The following is a 15,544-nucleotide window of genomic DNA, read 5'->3' as shown; positions in this document are numbered from 1 at the left end:
GACATAGCTTTAGCTATTCTAATGCCAGAAGGAGCCCATTATGTGTGTCTAAGTTCTTTTCATGGCACATGCCTGAGGAGGATACCTATTAATTCCTCCATCAAGGCCAATAAAATGTACTTCTTAAAATATCCTAGAGTCTGGCTCACACATATGGGGTACAAAATCTGGTAGAACAAACTGCTGATGCACTTTCCCAGTTTGCATGAAGCACTGTTACAGAGTTACTCATATCATGGAAGCACTGTTACTCATATCATGGAAGGCAAAAGAGGGAGTGAGGGCTCCCAGTGTAATCCTCTCATTTCTCTCGGAGGATTTCCTGTAATATTGCACACATTCTGCCAGCCAGTCCTGAAGAGGGAAAAATGCCCTCCACAAAAGGAACCCTGACTGAATGAACCATGACTTCATTTCACCCCACAAGGTGCCCAGCAGCACTGTAACTATTGTGCAATTGTCTAGAATGTGTCTTAGGGGACGCCTGTGATGGATTTTCTTGTTTAGCCATTTGTGCAAAAATCCCAGGCTTTGCTACACAGCCGGATTTGCTTTGAGAGCCAGCTGTTGATAACCCCTTGGAAGAAGCCACACTACAAAGGAAAGTTCAGGATACACAACATCTCAGTGCTCAGCACTACAGCGAAGGCAGAAAAATTGGGGTGCAGAGGGCACAATTTCATTCAGCTCATACTGTAAATTGAGTCAGTTTTTGGGATCAGGGGTGGTTATTTTTGGAACAGATTCCAGGATGATAGCATAGGTCCTGCCTGTATGTTAAAGTCCGACCTATGGGTATATCTTTGTAGCAGTATATTCATCCAACATGATAACAATACTGAAGTCAACCAGGAAAAGTTTTTTAAATTTATATTGGATTTCTGATATCCTTGAGGAAATTATTTTGACCTTATATTGCTGAAAGTTCTCTCTGAGTTATACTGCCAAAGCTCCTTTGTGGCATATAAGTTTATTAAAAAAACGCCTGTTGCAGATTTTCTGATCAGAACCTAGTAATGCAAGTCAGAGGCTTCTGTTCAGCTGATTCAGTGATAGTTCTCTTCAGTAGGGAGAAATTACTTTTGTGTAAGAAGCAATACCCAGCTTGTTTCAAACCTCAGCCTCTGGCAAATCTGTCATAGCAGGAGACGTTCCCTGTTTCTTTGACAGATTGGCCTGAGGCTGAAAGTTAATCTAACATGTCAGAAAAAGTATACAGTAGGTAAAGAAAAAAGCCAAAGCTAACCCTCTCAGCATTTTACATCAGGGCACATTTGAAAGAAACACTCATTTATAGATAATAAAAATATTGCTCTAAGTCTTTAAATTAAAATAAAAAGAAGGCATAAATTTATGCTAGCAATAAAAAATAAGCGTATAGAATCAGTGGACTGGAATCTGTAACCTACACCAGGAATAAAAACTACTACCACCAGCTAAGATCCAAGAAAGCTCATTTTTGCTATTACAGATTAATTTTCATTCTTCTTATCACTCAGAGTGCCAAATTAATAATTGGTTTCAACCACCATGATGCATAAAAACATGAATTTTGGCTACTACTACAATTTTAAAAAGCATACTTGTCAATGCTATCAATGTGTAATTTTGTTGTTGTCATCGTTCTGTATATCACTCCACTCAGCAGCACAAATTTGTTTCAGTTCCCTGTTCCTTTTTGCTGATAAGGTCCCTGAAGTTATATAAACCATCGTTCTTAGAAATACACAAACATGCAAACACACTGAAGTTTTTGCTTTCAACTCTGACCCAGATCTTAGGAAAAGTCAACAGAATTGCTGCTGGCTAGCACTAGTCTTGGAAAGCCAAAATGAGCCAGAACCACATTCTCTGTGCGAAATGCAGTTTTATCAAAAGACTGAATTATTCCTGCAAAATATTTAATGACTAAACTCCCTTGACAAGTACTGAAGCAAGAAATGTTTATGTTATTTTGTTCCAGTGATTTGATTCTCAGTTGTACCAAGACCATAAGATTATATTCACAATTTTACATTAGTAAAACGACAATACTGAATGTCTCAAAAAAATAATTTCCATTCAATGAAAGAAAAGTCTTAGAACTGGGGTGGAAGAGGGTTGGCGAGAGGAAGGATCTGATATAGAAAGAAATACATTTAGCAGTGTGAGATTTTCTCAGGGGGTTGTATTTTAAGGCAGCCACATCCAGACTATTAAAACAGGATGAAATACTGCATGCTTATTGCTATTCTAAACACGTAAGGAAAATTTCATGAAAACTTCTTATGTTGCCAACTTTCTTAGGCAAAGCAACACTCCTGATTCATCTGTACAGCGTTTAATATAAACAGCTAAAACCGCAAGAAAGGAGTGTGATAATCTTTAATCCCTGTACCATTTTATGAACTTAAAAAAGTATAATGAATGAAGCAACTCACCAGCCAGTCTACAAATTGTGCTAAGGCTCTGAATACCCTTAGTCAGTGTCAGCTAAAGCATCATTTCTTAAGTATTAGGTCTTTAACTCCTTATTTCAATACCTTGGCTATTTTTCTCGTAATGCAATAATGCTATAATAAGGACAATTGTTAAAGCAAAGGGTACTCTGTTCCAGATGTCATCTGACATAGTTCATTTTTTTTCATTCCCCTCCGGGCTGCTAGAAAATGCTGCTTGGGCAGCCCCTTTCTACTGCTCTGCTCCCTGCTGGACCCTCCTACACTCGCACAGCTACAGACAGAACAGTGCTCACAAGCATATGTATGCTGGGGAGAAAAAAAAAAAAAAAAAAAAGAGAGAGAGGGAGAGAGAGAGAAGCAGAGAGCTAGGCTGTATCTGGAAGGAGGCAGCAGAGCCAAGTCAGGAGAAGTAGTAGCTGAGAAGGCAAAGGGCAGCAGGAAGTAAAACACAGATCTAGAGGGGAAGGCACCACCTCAAGCCCCTCTACAGCTTTTTCTACTCCATGCACTGAGTGGCTGCCTGCTCCACCACCTCTCCCAGCTCCTTAGTCCTAGGTGAAAATAAAACTGGAAATGAAAAGAGTGGGTACGTCTAAAGCAAGAGTGAGAGCACAGTACTTCTGGATCACACAAGCCTGGGAAGTGACTCCAGACACTGCCACACAGAGATGGGGGGATCAGACCACGATGGATGAGAAGCATGAGAAGCAACACTTGGGACAAATGTGTACCACCCTTCTTCTGCCAGCACCCTCTCTCCTGACCCATCAACCCCAGAACTCACTGCATTACCACATTCTCCCAGCAGCTCTGCAACAGTGGATCAGCTGAGCACCTCGACTGCATTTACAAGTCTCAAAGAGCAATGACAGTGGGGACAAAGAGGAAGGAAGAAGGTTTAAAATGTTTGAGAACCAGAGTCTTACTGGTTTCTATAAAGACTAAATAAATCCTGAATTAAATGCTTTCCAAATTCTGCATAAGCACATCTCTTGTATCTATGAGGATGATTTAATGAATGACTGAAAGTGCCTTGAAAACAAAGCACTAAGCATTGTTCTTTTTATAATGTATGTTTTGAAAAATTGACCAGGCTCATATTAATCTAGTCAATGGCAGCTTTCCAGCTTGATAGCTTCATAATGGGTATCTTGGCCTTTCAAGGGTCTTTTTTTAATCCCTCAGAGAGCATATATTTACAATTGCATGTGAACTATCATCCTCAGGAAGGAGGAGATTCCACATTATATTTTGCTGCTAGCAAGCTTCTTCTCATAATGAATGCACCAATCTTCATCCTCTCCATTCTGATTTTTCATGGGAGTATCTGTGACAGCAGGCATAAAGAATCCCATCTGATTTTGCATGCATTTTGCTTTCCCAAAGTTCTGGGAGAAGCTACAACATATAAAGAGGGAAAAAAAAAAAAAAAAAAAAAAAAAAAAAAAAAAAAAAAAAGTGGTTTCTTCTTCAAATAACAAAAAGGAAATCCCAGTGTTGTTTTAACAGTTATCCACCAGCGCAGCTCCTGTAGTAGTAATGGAAGAGATTCTGCATACTATGTGGGAAAAAAAAAAAAAAAAAAAAAGTCTGCAAGCTAAACCTAAGTTTAAGAGATGAAATTTCACAGACCTGAGTAGTACAGAAAGTTAATTTCCTCTCTTCTGTTAGATGAGTTCTCCTTTGGTGCACTTACAGCACTGCACTGACAGATGATTTGAATGAGTCTGCATTGCAAGGATTTCTCAAAGTTCATTTCATACAATTCCTCAAAATAATCACTAAATACTTCAGTTACACCCCAGGCATGACAGTCAATAGTTTTGGCAGTGTCACTAGCAAGCAACAATGTTATCAGCTAATCAGCACTGCCAAACTTTAGCATCGCAGAAGTGAAAACACAGGTGGTCACAGGGAGAAAACAAGACACCACACTAGGCTGAAGCCCTTTGCTGATTTTCCCATTTATTCCTCATTGCAATATACTGCAGTGATCTAGGTGGAAGTCACTGTGGGGACAAGCATGAAAGCTGTGTAAAGAACAGAGGTTTAGTTTCATGAAAAATTCTGAGCTTTGAAACCTTCAGCTTTCTGCCAAGTCTGGATGGATATTTATGAAACCATTTCCCATAAAATAATCTAAAACATACTTTTTTCACTTCAGTTATATGCTGTAGGATAAACATACACAAAAATAAAAGTTTAAGTGAAAAGCTGCTTAAGAAAAAAAAAAAAGTCCCTAATCAACCTAATTTGACAAGACATCTAGGTTCACATGGAGAACTTACTCCAGGAAAACACGTTTCCATCAAAGGTTTGAACTAGCTCTGTCAGGCCTATTATTCAGAATGTAGGGCTGAAACACTGCTATAACAAAAAGTGTGGCTGTTAGTTACTAGGCAGAAGAAGCCACGTGAGCTACATAAACACAAACAAGCAAAAAGAAAATAATACAAGACCCCCTCATCCAGCAGTTCAGTGCAGTCACAATCATTGCCCTGCAGGGAGCTTCCAGCCACTGGATCAGAGGAATAGAGAGCATGCTGGTCAAGCAGCTATGCTGTGCTCAACAGCCTAATGTGCTAAGTTGCTTCTCAGAGGAATAACCACTGATTGCAATCCCCAAACTTAGCGGCTTTAATTTGTGACCGTCCGCTTAGGGATTGACTACAGCCTCTGATGCTTTAGGAAGAAGCCATTACTGTGTTATGCTTCAGACACAGACCATGCACAATCTAGTTACTGTTTCCCACTTCACCATGTGAGGCATAGAGTCCATTAGATTTGGCCTTCTTAAAGATCCCTGTCTTTTGGGTCAGAAATACTGGCCTTCTATAAACTCCTGGCAACTACAAAAGCAAGTCAGATTGGCATCAACAGAAGAAAACACACTTCCCCTTAGGACACTGCTCCCAAATGCTCCCACCAAAAACCTTTTTATTCTAAAGGCTTCTTCTTGGGATGAAACAAGTCCAGTGCTTTGTCCCCTGTAAGCTGGCATTTACAGAAGGATCAGAGGAGCTCATATGAGGAGTTCTTTGATTACAGGAGAACAGTTACATTGTTGTCAGTGCAGCACATGTGACTTCGCATGTGTCTGAGTAAAAAGGGAGCAACAGATGTGAAGGGGAGATCACTGCAACAGGGCAAGGATCCTGTTTCTAGTTTGAATGCACAGAAGGTGTCACAGTGCAGCTTGCCCTCTGTCTCAGCAGTCCTTGATTTTGCTTTCTAACATCACAGGCTAAATCAATTTCCCCCTTCTGGATCAAACTGGAATAAAACCTTAAGTAAAATGTCTTTTTCATAAAGGATATTATTCCCCTGCAGTGCCAGATGGGTCCAGAGACATGCAATTTATCCAATATCAGAAGGTGAATAGGGGGTTAGAAAAACCATTTTCTCAGTAGTCTCTTAAGCCTTTTTTCCTTTTGCTATCCCAGGCTAAGGTTCATCATTTCAGGTTTTTCCCCTACTGCAAGAATTAAAATACCAAGCAAGTACAGGAAGGAAGGCATGACATATGCTGAAGAATATTAACCTGAATTAGCTTTTGAAATAGAATCATTAAACAGATTCCTTACAAACACTCTCAAAAGTAACATATTAATTTATTTGTGAAGGGATCTCACTCCCATTACAGTCACTTTAATTCTGAGTAAGTGATTAACTAGATTGCATGAGCTGAACAGCTCACGACTAGCAACAGTCAAGCTGGTGAAAAGACATCCAGAGGAAGTGAGGGAAGCTTGTCTGCACACAGGGAAGGCAGCTTTCTTAGGACATGGTATGGATCCACATGCAAGGGGTCTGTACTATGCAGAACCAGACAGAGGACCTTGAGAGCTCTAGGATCACAGCCAGAAGCATCTAGAGAGAACAGAGCAGATGCTGACTGTTCACTGTCCCCTAACACTCCAGTAGCTGGTGACACAGGCTGAAAGTGAGAGTAGGCACCATTTCATCCAGGTGTGGGAATAGCAAAAGAGAAAAATACAACAACAAAAAGCCAGTGGATTAAGACAAACAGCATTACAGATTTGTAACCTAGTCTTCAGGGCACAAAAAATGGCTGCACCCTCTGCTTTGGGCATTTTAGAAAGAGAGAGGGAGTTTGCAGAACTTCGTAACAGTTAGGAATTAATAATTTAAGCCCAGATCTCTGTGACCCGTTCCTTAGCTGGACAATTTTCTCTCTGTTGATACAGTAGGTGCAATTCCTTTGGTGGTGTTTGTTCTGTCACTTTCAAGGTCTTTATTTTCCAGAACTTGCAGAAACAGCATGCACATACATGAGGAAGTGTGAACTCTCAGCAGTATCAAAGGAAATAGCCTGTGCTGTCACCTGCACACTGGAAGAAAACTGCTCTGTATATTTAAGGATATCAAGAACTAGCTAGAGAAGAGAATTTCCAAAGACTCCTACTACTGTAACAGGAATGAATCGTCCATACTGCTGCTGTCCCGGCTCACCTTTCTGGCTCCTGAAGGCTGAGCACCTTTCCCAGGCAGAAAGGTAATGGTATTTGTTGCCTAGAGTCTAAGAAAAAAATAAGGTGAATATGTAAAATAAGGTGAATAAGTAAAACTCTGTTTTGGTTTGAGAACTGCCACACCTTGGCTACAAGCAGCCACAGAGATACTGTGGGAAGACACTGTGGGGTCAGGCTTGGATTCTGCCCATACCTGGAAGGTGTTTGCACACATCTAAGGAGCAGATTTGTGCGGCTGTTAGAAAAAAACACACAAGCTATGCAATAAATAGCACTCATCCCAATAAACTTCCTCGTCAGCAGACAAAATGCTTTTACCCCAGTTACATTTACATTTTATTCCAGTGATTTTGGAAGACCAGTAAAGATTTCATTCACATCCATTTTAAAACACATTGCTCACAAGCAGTCACAAGAACAACAGAAGTCTCCTGACTCAGTCCAGTTTTGCCCAGCCATCACAGACCACTAATTAAATGCAGGGCCACATGCCACCCCACTCCACTCACAAACAAATATACAGTTCACATACACTAACATCACAAGGGGGAGGGACAGCAGAAAGGAAATAGCAAGGAGCAAGCTATCCCAGCTATAGAACCCCTTTTGCCTACAGATCTCTTCCAAGTTATCCTGGGAAGCTGGCCAGATTAATTACGCTGGTAGACCACACACAGCCCATGGGTAAGCAGCCTTTGCCTTGAAGAACCAACTTTGCTTTGTGAAACTTTCCCTTGAAAGCATTGTCAAAGGTGCCAGCCTTGGAGAAATAATGCTGCACAACCCTACCTTTGTTCAGCTGCTGTGTTTAGAGTTGTACTAGTTTAGAATTCAGTCTATTGCACCATGTTAGCAGATTGCTGTTGGAAGGGGAAGGCAGGGCTGTAGGAGGAGAATTACAAAACTAACCAGATCCTAGCCTGCTGGCTGGATGAATTCCAGAACACAAAGTCTGTTTTAATCACAGACACATGTACACATTTCCCACCATCTTTCAAATCTCCCTGCCAGATCCACTTCTTATGAATGAGCAAGGTATTGAAACCAGCAGGAATTCTGCTTTCACAAGGTCCAGAAATGCAAGATTCTCATGAATCTCAAATCCTGCTGGGTAAGAGAAACCAAGGGACCACACAGTGCACGCTAGATGGGGCCTGAGATTACTGCTAACTCAACAGGTTGCTGTAGAGCCAGGATTTTGTCAGTCACACATTTCAGTGCTCGTTTCTGGAAGCATCCTTTGAATAACATGCAGAAAGGACTAGAACTGGACTGCAATGCAAAGTCATGTTTTCTTTGGGTACCCAAAAGACTAGATGACCTTGCAAGTACCAGAAGCAGCACAGCATACTACCAGTGGCTCCCAGATGCCTTTCTGCAGCAGTGATCCTGTTTCTCTACAACCATAAAGACTCCAGGCACCATCTGATTTGCTGTGGGTGATCTAAAGTGGATCTGACTGTTCCAACCCTCCATCCTGACAGCATAGGCCACAAACCGACATGTACATCCCTGTCTGAAACACTCTGACATGAATTAGCTTGATCTAAAAGAGGATATCCTCTAAGGTGCTGGACTGTGAAACAGAGATTGTGTTCTCTTACACCAGCTCTGCTCTGGAAAGGCAACCTCTTTCAGAAGGGCAGTGGCAAACCACCTCAGCAGCAAAAGCCAGAGCACTTAGCCTTGTGAGAGTGAATGGCAACTGGACTCCTGACTCAGTTGTGGGCACATCCGCCTGCAGAAAGAAGACTAAATCCAACAACTCTGAGAGAGAAGAATTAAGAAAGTCTGCTGTTAAAAGGGCTAAGTATCTTCCAAAGTTGCTTTCTTAGACATGCAAGACGTTTACTGTGGGGGACCTTTGGACCACTTCCTGTCTTGATTTTCTACACCTTTCTGGGGTGCTTTTCCCCTGCTTATTTGAATTCATTTCATGGAGTAGTTGCCAGCCTGGCATAAGCCCGATATACTTAGCCTAGTTATTGCTAATTACATAACACCTCAGCAACGGATAGTACACCAGTCAAACCCAGCAAGATGTTATCTCAGTAAGCAACTGTTTGCAGCAAAACAATTAGGAAAACTAAAATCAGCACTTATAATACTTCTGTCACTGCTGGTAAATTGCAGGCAGCATCTTTGTTAGGACTAGCTTGTTACAAACCAAGCAAAATCCACTTACAGGAAAGAGACTCAAAAGTGGGTGGAAGAAGGAACGTGGCAGATGAGAAAGGCAGTACTGGTCTTCTGTCTGCCTTCTCTGAGGGGGCAGCAGGTGGTTCAGTGGCACAAATACCACCTTCCTAAAAAAATAAGTTTAGTCTTCTTAAAAAAAAAAAAAATCTCATGTCAAAAACATCTCCAAGAAAGACTTCCATAATAAAACTGAAAGTGAAGTGAAAGCCCCTGCTGACTTCCTGACAGGGCAATAAAACTCCTGTGTCATCCAGGAGAATCACCAGAAAACTGACCACAGTGACTCTCAAGTGTCAAGACTTGAGTAAAAAGCGTGACCTTCAATCTCAAATCTTGAGTCAAGGTTGTCAAATGCTGAACAAAAAGCTCAATAAATTCAGACCCTCTCTGGAGTAAGAGGAGGAAAAACAAGAAAATGCAATAAATGAAGCTAAAAATCACCAAGCCAAGATTACAACACAGGCTAAGCTAATCAAAATGGCTCAACTTCAACCCCAACAACAGCCAGATACAATCACTAATAATACTACGCACCTTGAACAATGATTGAAACATTCGGCATCAGCCCACCACTCATGGAATCCACTTTCACTGATCTTCGGTGGAAGATCTGGAAACAATGAAAACATAGGATTCTTTAATATCCAGCCACAGACAATATGAAAAAAGTCAGTAAAAGCACAAATGAATAAAACAGTTCTAAATTAAGCTAAAGGGATGGGATTACATGATTTGTTGTTGTTAAATGCCCTTTTAAGGATGTAGCAAATCCTGATATTCAGAAGTCACCATGAAGTAAAAGCCATTTGTATTAAGTGTATACACACAATATATATATATGCTTATATAGGCAAGTCTTTCTTGGATGCAGGATAATTTGAAATACTGAGGTCAGAATCAGAAGTATGCAAGAAATTCTATCAGAAAAATGGATCATAGAATGGTTAAGAAATACACAAAATATGGAGCTGACTGTGCAACATAAAACTCTAAAGTTTCTTGGAGAGCTCTGCATGAGCACAGCCACCAACTTCTCCACATCACATTGTGGGATTAAGGCCTATTTTAAAGTCTCTAAACAAAACAGCCTGGAGCATAATTCAGTCAGAACTAAGCTGAAAAACCAAGTTTAGGTCTGAATATTACAAACACTTTTATAAGAAATAAATAAATAAATAAATAAAAATAAGAGACAAGGCTCGGTTACTCATTCAGACGTGAGTATCATGTATTAATGACAGAATGAAGTGAAAGCATGGTGGGTATCACCTTGAGTTCTAGGATTGTAATTTCACTGTTAACATCTGAATCCACATTCACAGTTTGAAACCACCTCCAATTGCACTGCTTGTAGGGGTTAAAGCCATTTTAGCTAGTTTCAGAAACAGACACCAGCAGTGAGAAAAAAAGTTCCCTAGACTGCTCAGCTAATCTCCATTTCTTTCCCTTTTTCCCTTTTCCTTACCTTCATTTTCTCAGTTCATTTGTGCCCTCTGAAGCCCATCCAGATTTCAAAGAAAGTCATTACAACAGTAGCATCAAAAAGTATTGTTGCACAACTGAAAAGGGATGTTTATGCTTTATTGCTACAAGAAACACTAGATAGAAAAATACCTGTCAGGTAATCTAGTCTTTCCATCCCATTCAGAATTACTTTCCACCACAAAGTATTTTTCTAACAGAATATTAGAGAATACCTGAGGAAAAAAAAAAAAAAAAAAAAAAAAAAAGAGAGAGAGAAAAAGAGATGAAGGTGTTTATGAAATACGGCAGATCCAGATGGTGTTTCCAAACAACAGAATACTGTATGCATTTCTAAATAAGTTACCATGTTTTATAGCACTCAGTATGTAGCATTTCAGAGGGACAATTTCAAACATGCAAGAGAAGATGGACCAGCATTTATTTATATTGCTAGTTACTAAGCTCAATTCCAGGCATGTATGGGTTGAAAAGTTAAAATAAATTAATAAATTAAAAAAAAAAAAAAGTAAGAAAGAAAGAAAGGAAAAAAAAAAGAGTACATCACAAAAGCTCTAGAGTTGCTTCCCTCTGCTTGGGTACTCTGCCTGAGAAGGTTTTTAAAACTCAGGTAATACCCAGTAACAGAGGGAGACTGTTGGGAGACTGTTTCCTCAACTAATATTTAAGTGCACTAGTGCCACTTCATCCTTTCGTTCAACTTCACAAAAAAGAACTTGCTTTTATATCTACTGTAAATATTTAGATAAGATGCATATTCTGCAGCCAACAGAAACCAAGAAAGATAATTCTGTAATATGCAACTCACTGAGGCTGCATGCATTTTCAAAGCAAGGTTCAGAGAATGCAGAGTTTTTGACAGAGTTAAAGAAAGCAACAGCCACACAGCCATTTACAACTTAGAAGGGAAAATAAATGCAAATAAAAAGCAAATTACTTACCAATACTACAGACTGCTTCTGCCTTAAAAATGAATGACCTTTAGGACCCAGGAAGGGTATGGGGCACATTCTGGCACATATCCATTGCCCTGACCGACTAAGAATTCACAGCGCTTAGCCATCCAGATCAAAAGATGAATGTTTCTTCCAAAGGTAAAGCCCACCATTTAAACAAACAACAGTTATGGTTTAGGTAACAGTACTGCTGCTGCTATTTCTGCTGTGAGTATTCAATCAGCCACTTATGTTCATAAGGAGTCCATAAGGTGATAGTGTCAATGCTCTCCCAAACGTGTAATTAGATGGGCTAACATCAGGGCTTTACTAAGTCACAAATGCAGGTTGTAGAGAATAGCGAGTGAGAGTGTGTGTGTGAGAGAGAAAGCGAGAGAAAGGGGAGAGGGAGAGTAGAATTATAAATTGATCTAATTTGGATATAATACAAGCTGCACATGTGGACTGAGAAGAGTCTCTGGCCCATAGTGTGTAAGCTGTCACCAAACTGTATTTTGTTAATAATTCATATCTGTAGCCATTGAATTAAGCCAGCCGAAGTGCCACCTATCCAGGTATCTAAATACAGTCAGCATAGCTATCACTTAAACAGCTACAGCTTGGTTTTGCTTAATATGGTTTCTCCTAAAATTCTGACAGCTGCTTGAATGCTCTAGTAGCTTTTAGCCAAATTATTGCAAGATCTCCATTTCCATTTTAAACCCTGAAAATAGGTGTATATTTTACTAATAACCAACCAGTGCTTTCAAGGTCAACAGAGGAAAAGGATTAAAAAACTGTACAAATCAAAAATACTATATATAAAGTCTTACACAGATACCCATTCTAAATTATTTCACATTTATGCTCAACACTATCGGTCAAAAAACAGCTGTTTTGCTTTCATTTCTGTCATTCATTTTGATATCCCAAAGTACTGTCACCAGGAGGAGATAAACATTAATTGTGACGAAACACTGCTTTCTGGAAATTCTTAATTTCTCCAAATGTCCTCACTACATATTTGGGTGTGCAGTGGTAGAGATGTACCTCAACCAGCCAGAAACCTCAGATGAACATCAGCTGTTCTACATGTGCAATTTTAATCATACAATCTGATAACCAGAGGACAAAATATTTAAGAATATCTTGCTGTGATTATTTTGCTTTCAAACAAAGTATTATGGCAGTAAGCATTATTTACTCACATAAAGATTGCTAGAGCCACAACGACCTAGAAACTGAAGGATTTTATTATGAGTAGATTACGTCCCTCCAGAACTTGACACAGCATGGTTCTTTCTGCTGCAAACGCACAGGAGCTATCACTTTGGTTAAAGGTAGATGCTCCCTTTATGTCCAACGTACATAAGTGGTATAAGATTCCATGTCACAGAAGATAGCAGTATTTCCACACTGGTCAGCTTGTAGGTCATATTGTTGTCTAAACATAACTACACACACACCATGCCACCCCCCAAAAGAGCTTTGCTATCTGCATTCATCCTATGCAGTTAAACAGTCTAGTTGTTGTACTATGGAAAAAAAATTGAATATCTACAAATGTTCATAAGCACAACTGCTAATTAATAACCACTCTACTTGCACCTGATATTTGTCTGTAGCTGGATATGGTTCCCAGGCATCTGGATCTGTAGTGGCATCTTTGAGATTAGGAACTAAACATTGCCAGATTTGTAGTTAAAATTTTCATTCATGAAATAGTTTAATTATATAGTGTATCAAACTCATTGTAGGAGAAGTAAACTAAAGTAAAGTATTTACAATACCTGAATCCAATCCTCAATCACCTACTTTATTATTCGCTATATACATTCTACCTACATAAAAATGTACGTGTATAAGTGTATGTATACAAGTGTATCTATCATCAACGTGGAAGTAAGAACTACATATTTTCCTTAACACTGTTAACAATTATTAAATACCAGTTGCACACAGCACTTTTATATATTCCAGTAGGGAACACAGAATAAGGCAGCATGTGATAGCTGCAAGCTCTAGGGAGACAAGCTTAATCCACTAATAAATCCACCTGGACCTCAACAGATGCCATCTCCTGTCAAAGCCATTAGAAAACACTCGATCATTTGTTCCTGTTTTGACTGCCATGTAAAGCATAATCAAGATCATCACTTCTCAAGAAACATCTATCTTTGGACCTTACGATTTATTTTTTATTTTTTACCTCTTTGCAGAACACCAACAGCATCCCCATTTAAATGCCACAGACACGGCAAGGGATAGTTAAATTATTCCAGCATGGCATTAGCAGAGCCAACTAATTGTGCTCCTGGGTCCCATCTAGCTATTGTGTGTTTGTTGGTCATACTGCTCTCCAGGCTTTGCACAGTCCCTGTCTCCAGATAGCCGTGAAGTATCCACCTGCGTGCATACAGGCTCACATGACACATATCTGTGTCACAGTTGTATAACAAAACAGACAAAAAACTAGTAGGTGAGCTGTCAAAGGGCAAGGAAAAAGCAGATCTGCTCAAGAACAAATAAGGTAATACATGTGTTTGGAGCAAACCTAACAAGTGGCAGGTGCTGATAGTACAAACCCTAGAAAGCACAATGGAAGTAGAAGAGTCAAGAACAATAGGACTTTTGTGTTCTCCTCCAAGTCATCACAAATCTTCAATGAAAAAAAAAACTTCCCTATTTATGAAAGGGAAAAGTGCATTAGTTACCAAAATATTAACCATCCACTATTGCTTTACCTGTCTTAATGCAGTGCTGGGAGCAGAGATTTTAAAGATGTGTGGCAAAACCACTCAGCAAAGACCTGCCTGAAGATCTGAACAGACATTTTGCCTGAACACCAACTGAACAGAAATTGCAGCTACGGCATTCAGCCAGACATGAGTCATGCCCATCACAATGAGAGCTTGCTGAGTTTAAAAAGAACAGATTGGTGTAACCTTAGGCCTTTAGGAAAGTAAATACTAACTACCAGTTGACACCAACAAGTCCTGCTTTCTAACAAAGTGTTTTGACTTCTGTATGTGTCATCTCAGAAGTCATCACTCTGTCCCTATTGTCACATTTTTAATTGCGTCATACACTGCAATCCCGATGCTCATTGGACTAGTACCTTGACCTTGTAAATCACTGGTATTGTCATGCAATAAGATCATGAGGAAACATCACAAACCACAGTTAAACATTATTCACAGTACACCTATCAGACAAAGATCTTTTTTTTTTTTTTTTTAAGAAGCAAAATCAAATTTATTGAGGGAAATAAAAGGAAACTGCAGAACTTCACTTCCATCATTTGCAGTTATCTCATTCTTTCCTATATGACTGCACACACAACTGTCTATACACATTAACAGTGAGCACATGACAATGACCGGGTGGTCAGGAACCACCTTCTTCACTGCCACCAAAAGATTTTAAAATACCCCTTTTTCCTTAGTTTTGCATAATCTGTGTGGACATAAATCATCTGAAAATAGCTGTAGCCTTTAAACAATAAAAAATTAAGAAAAGGATAAGACCTCATTTAACTAGGTTTCAGACCAACATACATTAATGCCAGCAAACATTACAAAGAGGGCAGATGATGCAGTCAGCCACATTAATGGGCTTTAGGGAATTGTACGACATAAGGAAAGCACAAGTGCTTTACAATCAACAGTTTGCACCTAACCACAAACACCTGGATGAGAGTCCCTCAATCCTGGGAGAGGGGAAAAATAAAACAAATAACAGAGCAGCTGTTCTACATATGCATTAGACTCAGCTTGACTTATCACAAGACACCAGGCAAAAGTAGCATCAAGAATGTGTAAAAACAGCCAGAAACAGAACAAGGTGCTCGGCCTGTGTTGCACACATACACAAGATGACACACACCAGCTATGAAGGATTAAAAAAAAAGTACAGGACATTTTGAAAGTGCATGCAGCTCACTGATGATACTTTATGGGCACCCACATCACTGCAAAAATCATCACTGGGTTCT

General features: G+C 39.6%; 1 protein-coding gene across 1 annotated transcript in view; it reads right to left on the bottom strand.

Annotated features, from left to right (window-relative positions):
• The window catches only part of LOC311442625 (uncharacterized protein), a 59,659-nt gene that overhangs the window by 28,724 nt on the left and 15,391 nt on the right, over nt 1–15,544 (bottom strand). Inside the window, exons 7-10 of the mRNA XM_084532059.1 lie at nt 10,748–10,830; nt 9,668–9,743; nt 9,120–9,240; nt 6,915–6,981 (exon numbers count right to left, since the gene is read on the bottom strand). Coding sequence (XP_084388185.1) covers nt 6,915–6,981; nt 9,120–9,240; nt 9,668–9,743; nt 10,748–10,772 — 289 coding nt within the window. The 5' untranslated portion in view covers nt 10,773–10,830. The remainder of the gene's footprint in view (nt 1–6,914; nt 6,982–9,119; nt 9,241–9,667; nt 9,744–10,747; nt 10,831–15,544) is intronic.

The sequence above is a fragment of the Aythya ferina genome (assembly GCF_964211825.1).
Source record: "Aythya ferina genome assembly, chromosome: 11".
NCBI lineage: Eukaryota > Metazoa > Chordata > Aves > Anseriformes > Anatidae > Aythya > Aythya ferina.
This window is presented reverse-complemented; position numbering and strand designations above follow the sequence as displayed.